Source organism: Arachis hypogaea, chromosome 3, assembly GCF_003086295.3.
Source record: "Arachis hypogaea cultivar Tifrunner chromosome 3, arahy.Tifrunner.gnm2.J5K5, whole genome shotgun sequence".
Taxonomy (NCBI): domain Eukaryota; kingdom Viridiplantae; phylum Streptophyta; class Magnoliopsida; order Fabales; family Fabaceae; genus Arachis; species Arachis hypogaea.
The window spans coordinates 618328-637562 of record NC_092038.1 but is presented as its reverse complement, the minus strand read 5'-3'; the positions used below and the strand labels follow the sequence as shown (position 1 = coordinate 637562).

Sequence of the window (19235 nt, the reverse complement as noted above, 5' to 3'; positions counted from 1 at the left end):
TATTAAATTAAAAAGTTATTTTAAATGCATAATATATATTTTTTATTAATCAAATTATTATAATTTAAATTAATTTTAATAAAATAAGTTAAAATTTTAATTTTATCACATATTATGCACGGATTATTATACTTGTATACTATTATTATCCTTTGCTAATCAGATATTAGCAATGTTCTAATATGAAAACATAATATAGGTTTTGGTTTAATAATGTGTTTGCAGGAACTATTTTCAAACTTGTTTTATTGGTAATCATTATATCTATCTTTTCCTAATAAAGTATGTTGTTGTGGTCGAAATGATTTCTGATCCTGTGACACCTGTTTTCCCAGGAGGCCCCACAAGCATTTCGGCCACATAATTTGAATATTCGCATGGGCATTTGTCATACATTCACAATTGAGGTGTTAATGTGTTATATAATGGTGCTAGAGAAAACTTTTCGCCCTTTTTCCTTGCTTGATTTAATAATTGCAAGTGCAAATAAAAAGGGTATGTAATTGTTCAACTTTAAGTTTTAACTATGTTGATTAGATATATTTATAGTTATCCATATAAACAGTGTAACCGGAATTTGTATGTACCGCAGTTAACTATTTTAATGGAATAGTATATAGTGTAATTAAGAGGTGATGACCTCTTGAAAACAACCATGAACATGCAACCACCTTTGTAATTTCTTCGTAGCAGATATCTACAGAAGATTGTATCAAATTCCACCAACAAATCTATATTATTCTTCGTGACATTGCTCGTTCATCCTCTATTATTTTGAGATTCAAAAATACTAAAATCACTTACCAATAAATATATATATATATATATATATATATATAATTTAATTTATTTTTAATATATATTTTATTCTTCGTGACATTGCTCGTTCATCCTCTATTATTTTGAGATTCAAAAATACTAAAATCACCTACCAATATATATATATATATATATAATTTAATTTATTTTTAATATATATTTTATATTAGTGAGTGATATTGATGAGTTATTTTGAGTATAGGTCACATGGTTATTTACCACCGAAGAAATTTCGAGAAAGAATCAGTTAAGATAACATAAGATGAGAAGACACCACGTCCAATCCAACTCAAAATCTTAAAGTGTAAACTCCTCGTTCTTCCTTGCTTTTTTTGATGTGAACTAACTTCATGCACTCCTCACACTTGCAACATTAACACTATCCTTTCTTGGTTTCAAGTGGATTGGACCAGTATCTGTAATGAGCATATTTTGGATCATCTAAGTTCTCTGCAATTCCATGATAGAAGTGAGCCTTAGCACGCTTCATCGTTTTTGAAGCTGCAAAATTAAGCAGATCAATAACAGTTCTTGCTGTGTAAACCTTTTCTGTAGCAACTGTTTGGGTGCTTTCTCTGCTCATCTCATCATGTTCAGTCCATACATCATCACATGCAATTTCCTGTTGATGCTCGAAAACATTATTGTTCTACAACATGTAAACAAAGTCTCAGTGATCAAATGCCTTATAAAACAAGATATAAATGTACAACCTTAATTTGATCAAATGTCTTGCCAAAAAATGATGGACTAGTATACTTCTCCAGAAATTATAATGAGAAAAATTTTTTGTCAGTTTCAAATAGAGAAGACTCTTGAAATAATAATTGAACCTCAGTATTTTGGAAAGAAAGTCTCCAGTCATAGGAAGTCATGTACAAGTTCTTCCCTTCATATCCAATTTTTGCCAAATTTGAATTAACAGAGACCAAAAGGAATAAGCAGGAGCAAAGTTATCTGCAGCAACAAGCCCAGGTACTGCCCTCACTCTAATGCCTGGTGGATCCATTCCAGTTTCATTATGCAGAGAAAGATGTTCTAAATAGCACAGAGGCCTGAATTCCACAGAACAAAAAAAGATTATAGTATATGGAATTGAATCGATTCACAGTACTATTATGACACCAACAATGGACAACTCACAAGTCACTACTTCTCAACTAGAATTAAAATTAGGCCATGTCAAATTGCCAAAAACACTATAGCTAATAACTCTAAGGGTATGTTTAATTGGAGACCAAAATGAGGTAGAAAATTATATGGATTCGCTCTATTTATAAACGTATACGTCAACCAACATGAATTAGTTGAGTAGTCAGCTTACTCGTTCGCTTAAGCCAGGATTTTGTGAAGGAAAATGGAGAAAACAGATTTCACAACATCCTGAACCATTGCCACCCTAAATGTATTATGATTAACTAATTTGGTACACTAAAAAATGAATGCATTGAAATTGATACCTTTTGAAGAATTGAGCAAAAGTAGGAGGCCACAATGGATTTCTGAAAAGTGGTTGAGCACAAGGCCTCCCTTCCCAGAGTTCCAAGCCACCATTGAAAATCCCAGGAAGAAGAAGAACAGGGTGAAGTGCAGTCACTCCCTCACTCCTGCTGGTGATTCTTGTCCATGAAAACCACCTAGTGCAGCCACAAAACATAAAAGCCACCAAATTGTGTAGACATAAGTATATAACCAACCACCCAAAGACACTCATCAATGTGCCTCCACTTCATAGACTCTTAGAATGAGTCAAGTTGACCAAATTGAACAACACACAAAAATAAAAAATAGGTATATTAATGTTCTGCTAATAAATATGATTACGTACATGACATTACACTAATTACTCTTAACATATAATTCTGCCAAGTCCTTATTGCTGTTTTAGACGTACACTTGTATGTCTTGAATTTTGCATGCAAGTGGATGATCTACGTGTCAAAAGCCAGAGACGTTTCTATGCTTCTTATGTGGCAATGGCACCACCCTTTTGGAAACTTTCCACCACCACCGAGTCCTAAAGTCTCTGAAAACAGAGTGTGATGTGACAATATAGAAATTTCATATAGTATAGGAAAATGATCATGTGTATTCGGAAACGTTGGTGTTCCAATTGTTTTAACCGTTGATTTTAATTAATATATATTATATATAATTTTTATAATTTAGATCAACGATTAAAATAATTGGAACACCAGTGTTTTCGGTACATCTGATAACCTTCCTATAGTATATGTACTATATTCTTATTCTGAATTCGACGCTGCTTTGGAAAAATAAAAAATGTGAATTTCTTACGAAAGTGATAAATGGTGCCACAGTATATAGATAAAATAATTTGAATTATATTTGAAACTCAATCTGGGATGTTGATGAATAAAGAAGAGACTAATATAGAAGCATCGATACTCTATCATCTGTGTTTGTTCCTCTTTGTTTGATGGATTTTATTTGTGCTTGTTCCTTATTTTTTTTGAGATTTGATTCTTCCCTACCATTTTAAAATCAAATATTTGGAATAATGTCCATCAACTCTCTTAAATGAAACTCGATATTATATTTAAGAGTTTTATTAACAAACGTTCTAATGCAAGCTTTCCATAAAAGAAACCAATTTTTTTAAGCACTTTGAAAACTATAGTTAAATACTAGTTCTTATTGAAAAAAAAAATTAACGAGAAAACTCAACACAACAAGTTGGGGAGCATTTGAAGAAACATAAAAATAAAAGAAAACAACAAAGCCAAATATTTAAATATGTTTTAGGGTAATCAAGATATTCCAATAAAGAGTTTATTGGTTATTGTCAATATTAAGTTGGATGTTGGTTAAAATGTGTGATGATGCATCTTTAATTTTATAGGAGGGAATACTATTTGAGATAGAGTAATAAAATTTCTGAGAACAATAATTGGTTCGTCCTTAAATAAATTTTAATTTTATATCAATAATTTAGATTTAGAGTTTGAGATTTAGAATTTAGAGTTTAAAATTTAAAATATTAATTATATTATGGGTACACTAAAATCAGTTATCAGTATAAAATATATATTAAAATATGAATATATATTAAAAATAAATTGAACAACTTTCAATCTTAGATATCACAATATATTCACACTACACATTTATTTACACAATATTTAAAAATTTATATTCAACATTTGATACATTCACCGAATATTAACCAGTTGAACTAAACTTCAGCTGCCTTATCAATATCCTTAAAGTAGAGGATAGCAAAATCTTTTTTGTAATAAAACCTACCATTTCTAAGAACCCTTAAGTAATACGGCTTATCGAGTGGCCCATTAATTTTTGTCAACACGCTGAAGGTTAATTTCGTTTGTAACTTACACATAGCACATTGAGATGGGCTAAACAATAAACTAGAGGATGATGACATTTTTGGTACATATAACAAGCTGATGGAGCTCAGTATCGCGACGGATTAGTCTTTGACCTGTCAGGTTGGGGGATACCGTGGGAAACCAAAAAAAAAAAAAAACTAAACAAAAACAAAGTTGCTTAAACTTTTACTTAACTTAACTGGTTAAATCATATGCTTCTTGATATACTGTATCCGAATTTAAATCTTAGTGAATACATTTAATGTTAAATATGAATCCTTAAATATTGTATAAGAAAGTGTGTAGTGTAGGTGTATTGTAATACCTAGGATTGAAGATTGTCACTTGACAAAAAAAAAACTTTTATCATTGTGATTTATGTGTTATAACTGACCGAAAACAAAAACACTTTTATCGAGTAAAATATGTTTTTTATCTTTAAAGTTTGACAAAAATTTTAAAATTATTCCTAAGTTTTATTTTGTTTCAACTTTGTATCAAAAATTTTCGATTTGCGTCAAATATTTCACTGGTGGCTAATTTTTCAAAAAAAAATCAATTCAACAACAATTTCATAAGAACAACCCTCAATATAAGCAAATCAAGTATAATTTTTATACATTATTGTTAGATTAGTCTTAAATTTTTTAAAAATTTAACCGTCGATAATATTTTTGATACAAACTGAAAACTTTTGAAATAAAATTAAAATAAAATAAAATTTAAAAATATTTTTAAAACTTTTGTCAAATATCAAACTTTATCCTAATTGAATAAACATTTAAGAATGCAGGTTCACGACCAAAAAAAAAATGTAGGTTTATAGTTAGAAGAATTTTTTTATATCTAGAAATTTTACTTCTAAAAATTTATGTCCAAAAACACTATTGGAATTTTGTAAAAGTTCTTAGATTTTTTTATTTCCCTCTACTCGTGGTTGCCCTATTCCAAGACAGGATTAAGAGCGTGGTGAAGGTTGGGCGCGTGAATGAAATAAAAGGAGATTTATTCTTTTAAATTTGGAAATTTATGTGAATATGTGAGATAGTGTATGAAGCACGTGAGCATGAAACTTGTACAGCTCATGGCTTATGGCTACGCCACTAACCGTGTCTATCTCTTTCTCCTTAATTTTCACGTGTTCCCATGATAATATGACTATATGACGGTGATCGAACTCTATTTTATTCTCTTCTTAATTTTATTTTTCACTATTTAGCACTTTAGCACGTAGTAATAGGGATGGTAATGAGTTTTCATTTTTCGTCTCTCATTTTTATTTAGTAAAATACCTTTTGTTTTTCTCTCATTTTTGCCGTAAATTCTCTTTTTTTTTTTGGAAAAAATAGATATCGATGGATATTTATAAATATTAAGTTTTAAATTTTTTGTTATAAAAAAGTTATATATAATTTAACTAAATATATTAAATCAAATATAATTTAAATTTTAAATATAAATTTAATATAATAGTATATACATAAAAATTTTAATATATAAATTAAAATAAAATGAATTATAATTACTTATACAACTTATATGTATAAAGATATTTAAGTACATTTTTTTTATAAATTTCTGTAGAACAAATACTCAATCTTCTCTCGCATCTATTTATTCGTGTTGATGGATATCCGTCCTCATAAAATTTTGCGGATTTTTATTAATCTCTTTCGTTGTAAATAATTTCTGCAGATATTGAGCTTGTTTGAGTGAACTTTTAAAAAAAAATTCGAGTTATCTCTTTTTAAAAGATCTTATAAAAAAGTAAAAATAATTTTATATTTTAGTATCTCATACAAAAAGATTTTTTTATTTATCAATTATGTTTGGATATTTTTTTTTTGGTGACTATGTTTGGATATAATAATATAAAAGTATTTTTTGTTTATTTATTACATAAAAACATCTTTTTTTTTAAAAAAAAATCTTTAAAAAAAGATGTAAATTACAGCTTTTTAAAAAGATATTTTTATGATTTTTTTAATACTTTTACTTTTTTTTTGTTTACCCAAATAGTATCTCCCAACCCGACAGGTTAAGGACTAATCCGTCGCGGATCTGAGCTCCATTTAAGGGTCTGCCGCTGGCCAATGAGTTGCTGCTGGCCAATGAGTTGCTGCATGCACAAGGCGAGGTTCGAACTCCCAACTCAACTAACCCAAGTTAGTTCTAGTATTTTTACTTTTACTACTCGAAATTTAACAAACATGCTAAAAAATAAAAAATAAAAGATATTTTTTATTAAAAAAAATCTTTTTTTATTAAAATAATGATGCCCAAATAAACACATTGAAGTGCAAATATTTTAATTTTACTATTTTTAGATAGTAATAATAAAAATGTGTTGTTAAGGACGTTTCTTAACAATATTACAAATCATTTTTTATTATTAAACATTATTGATCTTTTATTTTAATATTCTTAACCAATGTTTTTAGATATCTTTAACTAAACCAATAATAAAATAATAAAATAGCAATATCAATAATCCAAAATTAGTCAAAAGATAGTAGCATCCTAACGCCAAAACGAGTTAGATATTTTCATTCAAACTATATTTAATTCACCACGCTGATAGCGTTGTTACTTGTATTTTTGTGAACTATATCAAGTAATATGCTATTATATAAAATAATTAAAATAAATAAATCACGATGAAGTCGCATCATATTGTTTAAATGCCATGAAATTATTATTATTATTATTATTATTTTGAAAGGGAATGCTATGAAATTATTACATATAGCGCATGATACATCAAATTATATTGACTATATCTAACATTGTTCAATAAAAGTTTCACTATATATTTGAAAATGACAAAGTAGATATTGACGGTCACATTATAAAACTTTGATATACAAAATCATTTACCATAAATTGACTAATAATGTCTACTTATAACCTGTGCTGGTTTAGTAGTTGTGTTTTGTTTGATGTTTGTATCATTTAATTTGGTCTATATTTGATGTAAATGTCAAAAAAGAATTTGAATCTTTTAAATTTTGAATTTTTATTTTTGAAGATAATTTATAATTTCGCACACTTAAATAGTTTTTTTTATATTTTTTTATTTTATTTATAAAATAAATAATGAGAGATCACATTTTATTCTCTAAAATAAAAATAAAAATTTAGAGGATCCAAATCCGTACAAAAGATTATAAATTTTATGATATCATTTTATATCTTTTCACGTGTCAAATTTGCAATAAATTATTTAAACTGCTTATATTTTGTGGTTCTTATTTACTTATTTATTTGTGTATTTAAAAAAATTATAGAAAAAAAGAATAAAAAAATAATGATGATAATAAAAAGACACCAACATTAATTATATAAAACATAAAAATATAATAATAATAATACCGAAATAATTATATAAATTTCAAAATTTTATCACGATAAATACATAATTTAAATTGATCTCTACGTTATATTACAAAACAATTTGTTGTTTAGAATTTAGAAATATACAATTCAACTTTAAAAATAATTTTGTTTAAATTAAATTTTTTATTTTTTAAGTAAAACATGAAAAGATACAGAAAAAAGAAAAATAAAGACATATTGGGAGAAGGAAAAATAAGATATAATAGAAAGAAAAAAAGAAAATATATTAGTCGAAATTTTGGTGTTACGGTTAAAAAATTTCGGTGTTATTTTAAGAAAATTTTGATATTATTTTTATTTCTGATAATTTTCAATTAGTTAAAATTTTTTTTGTATTACTGTTAAGAAATTTTAGTATTCAAATTCAAAAATTTCCTATGCCAATCTTAAAAAAGTTTTGATATTATTTTTTGATAAATTATATACAATTTTAAATTTTTCTCTTTTTTTTATCTTTATCATTATTATCATCTTCTTTTTTTTCTTTTTTATTTTATCCTTCTTAATTTATTTTTTCAAGAATAAAAAAAACTATAATAACACTAAATAAAAAGGAAAAAAAAAGAGAAATAATAATAAAAAAACAACAATAATATCAAAAATAGAAGAACGATAAAAAAAAAAACACACAAAAAAAAGGTACATAATTCACACATACTTATGTAGATATTTTTGTTACATTTTAGCTAATTTAATTGAATTAAACTGATAAAAATATTTAAATATATAATAAAACTCTTTAAAAAAAATACTCAATTAACTTTAATAAAGCATAAAATAAAAGACAACTTACAATATTACAAATCCAATAACTACCCTCCATTAAACGATTCCCTTTGAAGATATATAATAATTACCTAACCTCCATGCTAAATTAAATATGATTCATGAATTTTATAGTTGCAAATAAAAATTAATTATTTAATTAATTATTATATATTTGTATAATATAAATATCCTTCAATCTAATTTTAATATATATTTTATATTTTAATATATATTTTATATCATTAATTATTTTAAAATTTTATTAAGTAGATAATAATTTTTATAAATAACATGAATAATAAATTCTAAAATTAACTTAATAAAGTATAAAAATATTCCATTTTTAAATTACCTTCTAAATCTTAACACTATAATAACGCACACCTAATGAATTGAACATCCAACCATTATTAACTGTGCATGGATAAATCGAATCAAAAGAAATAATCATCCAATTAAAAATAATCAACATAATCATTTGCATACTTATTGAATTGAACATCTGACATATTTTTTTTATAACTATCCGACATATCCACTGAGCTTTTGACTTATAAAAAGTTACAGTATTAATGTCTGGTGCAATTTTTAAAATTTTACAATTTTTGAAAGAGTTATTTAAGAGTTTAGACCATCTTCAGTAGAGAATTCATCTCAGCCCCTAATTATGGGACACCTGTCATAAAAAGTAACTCCACGTCAGCTTTTGCGTCATAAACAGTAAATAAGAACTCAAAGTATCTCTTTCTTCTTCATTAGGATGAACTAACTTTAGTCTCTATTGTAACCCAACTTAGTTAATTAATTAAAATTAATATAGTTACTATTTTTTGTAATAATATTATTAAAATTTATAAATTTAAAAATAAATTGAATATCTTTTTTTACAGAAATTAATGGTACAGTACAAAATTTTTCTCACCTAATCAAGGTAATTAATATAAAATATTAATTAAATAATATATAATTATTTAATATAATTAATTATTATAATTATTAATAAATTAAATACAATTTAATTATTTAATATAATTATTTAATTAATTATTATTTAAATAATTTTATTAGATAATTAATATAAATTAAATAAAATAAAAATATAATTATTTAATATAATTAATTATTATAATTATTAATAAATTAATTATAAATTTATATAATTATTTATTTTATAATAACTTGTCACATGAGAAGTTATTATTAGATGATAAAAATTTCTATTTAGAGAGACTCTCTTCTATTGAAAATCACGCGTGAACTCATTTTTTTTCTTCTCCAATGAGGAGCCTCTACTTTTGTCAGGAACAGAGACTCATATTTTGGCCATTAGAAATGTTTTTATAGAAAAGTTAAAAAAATAACTTCTCTCATAATATTATTATCTTTTATCATATTTTTATAAAATACACAATTTTAAAATTAAAAATCTAAATATAAAATAACTTATTTATAAATTATTTTTTATATATTATTTAAACAATTTTTCAAGAAAAACATAATTAAGTTGTTTATATTTTTTTATTAATTTAATGGTTAATTTTTTGTATAAGGAAAAGAAGTGAAGAGAGATACACGCGCGCAGTGATGAGAGTAAGAAAGTGGCGCGACCGCAAGGGTGTCCCAATCATATTCTTTTCTTTTCCCTCTCCTGATTCTCTACATTTTCTTCTTCTTCTTCTTTCGCTTCTTCTTCTTCTTGTTCCTTCTTCCCTCTTCTTCATTCTAACTATATATAAATAGCGCACACCTCACACACTTCGTTACTCGTCATTTTCCCATAACAACCACCTCTAAAGAGAGACACACCTCACTCTCCAAAGAAACAAAGAAAAGCAACAACATAATGGCTTCTTCTGCTTCTGTTGGTGCCTCAGCTCGCGTGGATCTAGATGGGAACCCGATAAAGCCATTAACGATCTGCATGATCGGTGCCGGAGGGTTCATTGGCTCACACCTTTGCGAGAAGCTCATGTCCGAAACGCAGCACAAGGTTCTCGCATTGGATGTCTACAACGACAAGATCAAGCACCTCTTGGAGCCCGATAACCTTCCATGGCACGGTCGCATCACCTTCCACCGACTCAACATCAAGCACGATTCAAGGCTCGAAGGTCTCATCAAGATGTCGGATCTGGTAATTTATTTCTTAATTAAATGCCCTAATTTATCGTAATTGAAGCTTTTTATGTTCTTGGATATGTTCGCAGAATGCCAATTTGATGTGTAATATAGCTCGAATCTAACTGCATTCTATAATTATTGATGTTATTGTTCTTGGATTTGTGCTTACATTGCGAAATTGAAATTGAACATTTGTGTGTGTGTGTTTTTCAGACGATAAATCTGGCTGCAATTTGCACCCCTGCGGATTACAATACCCGTCCCCTTGACACAATTTACAGCAACTTCATCGATGCTCTCCCTGTGGTACGTGTTCTTCGTGTGATTAGGTCAAATTGTAAATAATTAAAGACCAAACATTCATGTTGGAGCTGAATGAGATGTGTGATTTTGATTTTTGATGTGTTGTTTCTGTTTCAGGTGAAGTACTGCTCTGAGAATAACAAGAGGCTTATTCACTTCTCTACTTGTGAAGTGTATGGGAAAACGATTGGAAGCTTTCTCCCCAAAGATAGTCCTCTTCGTCAGGTAACCTTTCCTTTTCTTGTTGATTTTATTTTATTTTATTTTTTTAAATCTTTCTTTGTTTGGTAAAGGAAGCTTCTTCCAGATCTATGCATATTATTCAAAGTATTTGTTTTTTAACAGTACAAAAGTGTTAAAAATGTGTCGGTGCGAATCCCATCACACCTCCCCAAATTAAGCTCCCTTATAAAATTGCATGATACTACCTCTGTTTTCTTTTATATGTTACAGTCACTTTTTGTTATGTATCTTTAACAAATAAAAAGGGAATAGAGAGTTTTTTTAAGTTAAAAGGACATTGACATGTTGTGATTTGTGTAATGTCCTAAATATGCATATGATTGTTCCTTTTTAAGATTGGGTTTCTTGGCTTTTTATTATTCAGGTTATTTGGGAAATGATGGGGGACTTTTTAAAAATGGACTGTCCCTTTCTGTCATTTTGTCTGTTTCGTTTGCCTTTTCATATTTTGTATTGAGATATAGGGAGTGCTTTGCTTGTTTCTTTTTGTGATGAGCTGATCAACTGTGCTATATACTGTTCACAATATTGTGTGGTGATAGGATCCTGCATACTACGTTCTTAAAGAAGATGAGTCTCCATGCATTTTTGGTTCGATTGAGAAGCAGAGGTGGTCCTATGCCTGTGCAAAGCAGTTGATTGAGAGGCTGATTTATGGTGAGCTGAACTTCTTTCCTCTTATATCTATATAAGGACAGGGATCATTTCCAATATTGGATTGAATAGTCTCAGTGACATTGTGATCATTGACAGCTGAGGGTGCTGAAAATGGTATGGAGTTCACAATTGTGAGGCCTTTTAATTGGATTGGACCTAGAATGGATTTCATTCCTGGCGTTGATGGTCCTAGTGAGGGTGTTCCCCGGGTCCTTGCATGCTTTAGCAATGTAAGCTACATTTATTTGGCTCTAGGAGTTTGTAGGTGTTTTATTACTTTGCCTTCTTTGCCAATATTATCCAATTTTTTTTTCCTTTATTCATTTTTGCAGAATCTTCTCAGAGGGCAGCCCCTCAAGCTAGTGGACGGTGGCCAATCCCAGAGAACCTTTGTTTACATCAAGGATGCTATTGAAGCTGTAACACTGATGATTGTAGGTTCTCATACCCCTAGTGTTGACTTTTATTTTTCATTCTGAATTTCTGATCGTTTGATCTTTGTGGAAGTCCTTCTTAAACTGTTGTTACCTTTTATTGTTAACAGGAAAACCCTGCCAGGGCTAATGGACATATCTTCAATGTGGGTAACCCCAACAATGAGGTTACAGTTCGGCAGCTTGCTGAAATGATGATTAAGGTGAAATGATCAAATTATTCACCATTGCATATCAGAATGCATGCACGTTACTCCTTCTGGGGATTCAAGAATTATTAACCTTTAATTTCTACAGGTATACTCAAAGGTAAGTGGAGAACAACCTCCAGAGACGCCTACAATCGACGTCAGCTCGAAAGAATTTTATGGCGAGGGATATGACGATAGCGACAAGAGAATTCCTGACATGACCACAATAAACAGGCAACTTGGTAGGTTTCCTCATTCATTCATTCATTCATTAATCGAATTTGATATTCAAGTTGTCAAGCTTCTTTATTTTTTTATGGTTTTGTTGTTCCTCTCACAGGATGGAACCCAAAGACCTCACTTTGGGACCTGCTTGAGTCCACACTGACCTATCAGCACAGGACATATGCTGAAGCCATTAAGAAAGTCATTGCTAAACCTGTTGCAAGTTGAGCTTATGCAGTAATGGGGTTGTATACTACTATTATACTACAAACGTTTCAGAAGGGTTTATTTTCTGGTCTTAAAAGTGTTCCACTAACCCATCATGGGGCCATAACGCATATTTTACTCTTGGTTTTGCATACATTGTGAAAATGTTCGTAGCCAATAGGAATTTAGCCCAATTCCAAAATCAGCACGTGCTCTAAGGTGTGTCTATTGATTGATTAGTTGGAATTACATATGGGCAATTTGTGTATTTTTAATAGCTTTGTGCTACTAGACATGTTGAAGGCCTTTTATAGAGTTTTATTTTTTGTTTTTTATTTTCATATTTTGTTGTTTTAGATGGCTGTCGGTCACTACTGTGTTGTCATTCCAGATCTGATGTAAGTGTAAAACATTTTGTTTGACCCTCTAAGCCATGTGCTCTAAATTATTTGTCATTAATTTATTCTGTTAAATGGATTGCATGTGTTATACAACTTATACTATTATTATTCCCCTTAATTGCAATATTAACAATCTGCAATAAATTATGTTGGAGAAATAAGTTAGGATTCCAGTTGGAACGGAGAAAATTATGTACTCCTTATTCTCTATTAATTAGACAATATTTGGTTAGCACTGTATCGTCGCTATGGTGATGATGGGAAAAACAGTCAAACGCTAACAAAGGTAGGGTATAATCATATAAGCAATTGGAATTGATCTCCTAACTCAAATATCTGTTTGATCATGTCGTGTTGACTGAAGTTTTTTTCAATTTATCTTAGGATTGACTTTGTTAACTGATGATTTTATTTTATACTGTCCACCCTTTTTAACTAATGACAAAAGTCTATACTACACGGCTTCACCTTGTTACAATTAAGATCACTGGTAGGCTTGAGAGTTACGCAGAAACCAATTTTAAGCAACTCATGTTCTTCTGATTAATTGGTGCCAGAACTTACAAGAAATAAACTTAGCAGAGATCAATTCTATCTAAGAGTGCAAATCACACGCATGTATCAGTGTTATCACTATCTATCCTGTTTCCTATTTAGTACTAACACTAGCTTTAACATAAAGATAAAAATAAATTTTGAAACTAAACTTGTAGGGCTTTACCAAAAAGGAGCCCTTCCAGAAATTCTCGAAGGCCTGGGCCAAACCCAGGCCTAAGAGGGGGTTTGGAAATAGTTTTCAACCAGCAATAGACGCGCCTCGGTTAGAACCTCACTAGCTGCGTCATTGCCCCAAGCGCAAAGATAGTTTTGAAGTTCTCGTTGGTCTCTTTATATAGGACAGCTTAGCGTGCTATAATATGCTCCACCACGGATGTGGGACTATAAGGCTTTCTTTTATTTTTGCTTCCACATCGAAATAACCTCCTAATGGTATCTACTAGTGAGTTGCTTGTCATATCCATTCCTAACACCATCTGCAGCTCGAATCCATTTAATGTTAAAGATCAAATAATGATCAATATACACCCCATAGCTCTCCATAGTCACAGGGCATGAGCTCAGCTTTCCAATGCAGTGCCAATAACGACAGCAAGAACTAAAAAAAAACCAAGGACCACTCCACTTACTAGCATCATCATGTCTCTCTGTCGAATCTAGCAAAGAAGATTGATGAAAATTTTCTAAATGGTGTGGCCAACTTTTTCTTTAATTCAATTTTTTTTCACATGTACTAGTGAAAGGTTTTCAATTATAATTTTGTTGAATGTAAGAATATGATCTTTCTTATTTTATTCGTGATTTATATAATTAAAATTCAACCCATAATTTTTAGATATTTCCTTACTCGTTAATCTATTATCATTTGTGTATGTATGCATATTCATACATATAACTGTAATTATACAAAACTAACCTCCTCCTTTATCCGGGCTTGGGACCGGCTATGTACCGCAAGTGTAACATAGGCGGAGTTAAGTGGGTTTGTAAGGTGAATTACCGAATACATCAAAACCTTTGGGGGCACATGGAGTGCTTTCTGAGTTCTGACGATGATTAGAGAACATTCTATCTTAAGAATATATATTATATAGAACCATAGCAGAACCAGTAAAAGCTTTGTCATTGTAAACAATTATATGGGGCGACCATTGTCACTTTCCTTCTACTGCACTTAAAGGTTTTCCCCTAAAGTTCTAACATAATTAGTGGTCCTCTGGTTTGATATTTCTAATTTACTTTGCTACTCTTGTCTGGATGTTTTGAAATTTGTTCAATTTCAGGAATTAGATTTTGTCAAATGTCCTTGTACCGCCAATTAAAATTACAAATGTTTTAACTAAAGATATATGTTTTTCTATTTTATTTTATAATCCCTTGACCCACATAATTGAATAGAAAGAGCCAATAATTTTTTAAAACAAATGGCAAGATGGAAAGGAACAAAGCTTGAGACAAGGAAGGGGACACCAATGATTTCAGAGCCGGCTAAATCCCCGCCGGGTGTGTCATTTGTTTGTATAGTTTTTTTGCCCCCTTCGCGTTACTACTACTGTTATTTTTATCCTATTTCAATCTCTATGAACATTTAAGTGTTTATCAAATAATTTCTTCTAAGATTACTAATTTGTTTGGGAGGGAACTAATTATATACAATTTTTATATAACTTATTTTTTATAATAAAATTTGAATAAACATTAATTTTTAATTACCTTAACAATCACCTTAATTTATTTGAAGAGGGAAGACGGACAAAAGATTGGTGCCTACATTATTGTGGTTCCGACTTTAGACGACCGGACCGTCTTTAGCGTCGTGATCCGTGCGTCATTTTTCATTTTTTTTTTAACCACAAAACCACTCCCTTTTTCACTGAAAAGAAAAATTATACTTTTTTAACATGAAATTTATTATTGTTAATAAATAAATACATAATAAATATATTAAAAAATTGAATTGTGAATGTTACAATGTTATGTTTAGACTTTAGTGTTTAATCGGGTGATTTTCTTAGCTGACCCAATCGTCACTGTTGACTGTTCCATACATGACCTTATTTATATTCATTTGACTCTTCCATTCATTATATCCATTCTTTCTCTTCTTTTCTTCATCGTTCATTTTCTTATTATTCCTTTTTGATTTTTTTTTACCAAATCGGTTTTTTTGGCAACAGAATGTTGTTGTTGGGTTGGTAGAGATTATAATTAGAGAGAGAAAAAGGAAAAGGAAGGGTCCTTCAGATATGGCTCCAGCTGGGAAGCATTCTGGGTTTCGTAGAGAAGGCAATCACTGGTATTGTTATCACTATTACCCTTTTTAATGTTCCTTTTCAATCTTAATTTCGATTCATTGTTATGCTTCCATAATTTATTGTACACGATCGGTTTGAATGAGCTATGGGCTTTGATTTGTTGTTGTTGAGCTTTTTTGTGTGCTGCATGCATTTGTGTGTATAGAAAGGAAACAGTGTTTGATTGGTGATTTTTTTTTCTGTGTGGTTTTGGTAGGTTTTGCAATGGTGAACTGCCTAGTGATATTAGTGTTTCCATTGAAGGCGTTACTTTCCATCTTCATAAGGTATACTATGAATGGCTTCCTTTAATAATTGTTATTCTTTCTACTACTTTGTGCTTTGAGCTCCAGTATGAGGTGTTCAGTCTGCTACTTCTATGCAATTAATTGCTTAGATGCTATTGGTTTAGAGTTTTATTTTAATAAATGAGTTTAGCACCCCTCTGTAATTAAAAGTATAATAAGACTCATTGATACTTGCTGCTCATGCTGTACATTCTTCAATGATGAGAAAAGTCAACCATATTGGATTGTTTTGAAGGATCACTTGTTGCTATTTTAAGTTTATGCATAATTTGCAGACATTTAGGATTGGATACGGGTTGGAAAAGCATTGGAAACTTAAAGTTATTGTGTTTTCAATGAAAAACTTTCTACATTAATCATCTTAAGGCACTTTGTTAGCAAAACTCTAATAATAGTAATAATAATAATAATACAAGGAATTGTTTTATGTTAGCCATAATGTTATGTATTTGATATGAATATTCTTAAGTTGTACTTTGAATAAGATATTCTTTGGCAACAATGCAGTTCCCTCTTGTGGCAAAATGTGGAAAAATTGCACAAAAACATGAAGAATCCAGTAATATGGTGCTGGTGCTGGAAGAATTCCCTGGTGGCCCTGACACTTTCTTAATTGTGGCCAAATTCTGTTACGGTTTTCGTGTGGAATTGACAGCCAGAAATGTAATTTTAGTTTATTGTGCCGCAGACTACCTTGAAATGACAGATGAATTCGGGGAAGATAATTTGTTATCGAGATCAGAGGGCTTTTTCCATAAGAATATTCTGCACAATTGGAAAGATTGTATTTTGGCTCTCCAAAGTTCTGAGCCTGTTCTACAGAAGGCTGAAAAGCTTCACTTAGTCGACAAGTGTTTGAATGCTCTCTCAGTGATGGTTTGTACAGATCCTAGTTTGTTCGGATGGCCAAGGATGATGTATGGGAGTTTACAAAGTCCTGGTGGAAGCATTCTATGGAATGGTATAAATACCGGCGCAAGAATTCAAAGCTCAGAGTCTGACTGGTGGTTTGAAGACATCTCATTTCTGAGTGTGAGTTTGTTTGAGAGGCTTTTTAAGACAATGCAAGTGAGGGGTATAAGACCCGAAAACCTTGAAGGTGCCATAATGTACTATTGTAGGAAATACTTACCAGGTTTGGATCGTTGGCAGAGTGGACAAGGTAGCAAGACTAGAACGGTTGCAAGCTTCAGTTTCACACCAGCTGCCGTTGATCAGAGGGTTCTATTGGAAAGCATAGAGAAACTCCTTCCTTTCAGGAAGGGAACATCCTTTTGTCGTTTCCTACTGGGGCTTGTTCGCGTGGCTTTGATATTGAATGTGAATCAGACATGCAAGGATTCATTAGAGAGGAGAGTAGGTACACAATTGGAACTGGCAACTCTGGATAGTCTTCTCATTCCTAATTATTCAGATTCCGATACGCTATATAACACAGACTGCATTGAGCGGATTGTCCATCACTTTATGTCTACAGAATCAAATAAAACCGCCTTTTCTTCTTCATCAGTTGATCCACAAGCACTACCATCATCTGAATCTTTAATGAAAGTTGGAAAGTTGATAGATAGCTACATTGCAGAAATTGCTTCTGATGTAAATTTGAAACCTGGAAAGATACGCTCCCTCGCAGAATCCCTTCCAGAGTCATCAAGATCATTGCATGATGGACTTTACAGAGCACTCGACATATATTTCAAGGTTTGTGTTTCTTGAGATGCACTTCAATTGAAAGGCAATTTGCAGTTGTTTTAGTAACTGCTGTGGTATTGTGCAGGCACATCCATGGCTCTCAGACAAAGAGAAAGAAGAACTGTGTGGCATTATTGACTTCCAGAAACTCTCAATCCATGCCTGCACACATGCATCACAAAACGATAGGTTTCCCCTCAGAGTTGTTCTTCAAGTGTTGTTCTTCGAACAGCTGCAGTTAAGAACGGCATTAGCCAGCTGTCTCCATGCATTGGACAATGAAATCAACCCGGCAGCTCCTTCAATTGTTGCAGGCGATACGGCAGGTCAAATCGTACAAAGGGATGGATGGGTGACTGTGGTACGCGAAAATCAAGTTCTAAAGGTGGATATGGAAAATATGAGGTCTAGAGTTGGAGAACTTGAACAAGAATTTGGTAAAATAAAGCAAGAAATGAAAACCATATCAAAATCCCATAGTTCCCTTAGCTCTCCTCGGTTAGTTGCCCGGAAAATTGGGTGGAAGCTTGGTCGGCGTCGATCTTCAGAGACTCAACCAGAAACTCGTGATCGCACTGGTCATCGATCAAGAGCATCGATTGAATATGAACCTCAATCACATAGGTCTGCACACAGAAAAAGTTTTTCTTTGGTGTAATATAAACAAATAATGGCTCCTCTTTACACATACATAGCAGTTTTGCAGTTTTGTGTGGTTTCTAAATTTCTACAAAGGAAAGGGAAGGAAAATGTTTCTTGATCCATTTCTTTTATAATAAATTTCAGAGAAGTTTACAAGCTTCAAGCTTGGACAATGGACATTTTCCATTTCTTTCCCTTGTGTATAACATGTAGACTTCATAGAAGTAAAGTTTCACCGGGAAACATCAAATTTTCCTAATTGGAGGATGTTTTTGTTCTTGTTTTGAATTGGGGAATGCTATTATATTTATCCCTGTATTTATTCTTCATCAACCATAAGCTAGTGACATATCACTTTTATACAGATGGAAATTCAAAGTTAGTGTTGTGCCATGAAATTGACAATTAAAGTTTAGCAAGATGTACATTATATTTTAGTTCAGAAGTGTATCAATAATATTCATAGTTGATGATGTACATCCATTCGAATTTATCTACACTAGTGTATTGGAAGGTACTAAGGTGCATATTAATTTATCTTTTTATAAATTAAAATAAACAATAATAACAAATTTGAGATGAGTTAAGACAGTAAATATGTTATACAAAAGTTAAAATGACATGCT

General features: G+C 30.7%; 2 protein-coding genes and 2 non-coding genes across 5 annotated transcripts; 2 read left to right on the top strand and 2 right to left on the bottom strand.

Annotated features, from left to right (window-relative positions):
• Positions 1-1049: 1049 nt before the first annotated feature.
• LOC112785049 (uncharacterized) lies at positions 1050-2619 on the bottom strand. The gene is made up of 3 exons (XR_011878224.1): positions 2280-2619; positions 1653-1874; positions 1050-1468 (listed from the first exon to the last, which is right to left on the bottom strand). It is a non-coding gene; the product is annotated as an uncharacterized protein (transcript).
• Positions 2620-9909: 7290 nt separating this feature from the next.
• LOC112785031 (UDP-D-apiose/UDP-D-xylose synthase 2) lies at positions 9910-13187 on the top strand. Its single transcript, XM_025828438.3, has 9 exons — positions 9910-10467; positions 10668-10760; positions 10875-10982; positions 11543-11657; positions 11754-11887; positions 11990-12091; positions 12202-12294; positions 12389-12524; positions 12623-13187. The coding sequence occupies exons 1-9, from the start codon at positions 10177-10179 to the stop codon at positions 12733-12735; spliced, it is 1185 nt and encodes a 394-aa protein (XP_025684223.1). The 5' UTR covers positions 9910-10176; the 3' UTR covers positions 12736-13187.
• A 641-nt stretch (positions 13188-13828) lies between these two features.
• On the bottom strand, positions 13829-13978 carry LOC112793636 (U4 spliceosomal RNA). The gene has a single exon (XR_003198337.1). It is a non-coding gene; the product is annotated as a U4 spliceosomal RNA (small nuclear RNA).
• Positions 13979-15641: 1663 nt separating this feature from the next.
• Positions 15642-19086, top strand: LOC112785012 (BTB/POZ domain-containing protein At3g44820). 2 transcript variants are annotated; one of them, XM_025828417.3, is made up of 4 exons: positions 15642-15969; positions 16185-16254; positions 16783-17976; positions 18053-19086. In XM_025828417.3, the coding sequence occupies exons 1-4, from the start codon at positions 15920-15922 to the stop codon at positions 18623-18625; spliced, it is 1887 nt and encodes a 628-aa protein (XP_025684202.1). In that variant the 5' UTR covers positions 15642-15919; the 3' UTR covers positions 18626-19086. The 2 variants fall into 2 exon arrangements, with proteins under 2 accessions (XP_025684202.1, XP_025684214.1); XM_025828429.3 differs by lacking the exon at positions 16185-16254 and having other exon boundaries at positions 15762-15969.
• Positions 19087-19235: the final 149 nt, after the last annotated feature.

What these genes read in the sequence shown, in the direction of transcription:
- LOC112785012 (XM_025828417.3), top strand. Translation starts at nt 15,920, where the DNA reads ATGGCTCCAGCTGGGAAGCATTCTGGGTTTCGTAGAGAAGGCAATCAC. An exon ending in CGTAGAGAAGGCAATCACTG is followed by an intron (nt 15,970 to 16,184) that starts GTATTGTTATCA and finishes TGGTTTTGGTAG; the next exon opens with GTTTTGCAATGGTGAACTGC. An exon ending in CACTCGACATATATTTCAAG is followed by an intron (nt 17,977 to 18,052) that starts GTTTGTGTTTCT and finishes GGTATTGTGCAG; the next exon opens with GCACATCCATGGCTCTCAGA.
- LOC112785031 (XM_025828438.3), top strand. Translation starts at nt 10,177, where the DNA reads ATGGCTTCTTCTGCTTCTGTTGGTGCCTCAGCTCGCGTGGATCTAGAT. An exon ending in TCATCAAGATGTCGGATCTG is followed by an intron (nt 10,468 to 10,667) that starts GTAATTTATTTC and finishes TGTGTTTTTCAG; the next exon opens with ACGATAAATCTGGCTGCAAT. An exon ending in AAGCTGTAACACTGATGATT is followed by an intron (nt 12,092 to 12,201) that starts GTAGGTTCTCAT and finishes TATTGTTAACAG; the next exon opens with GAAAACCCTGCCAGGGCTAA.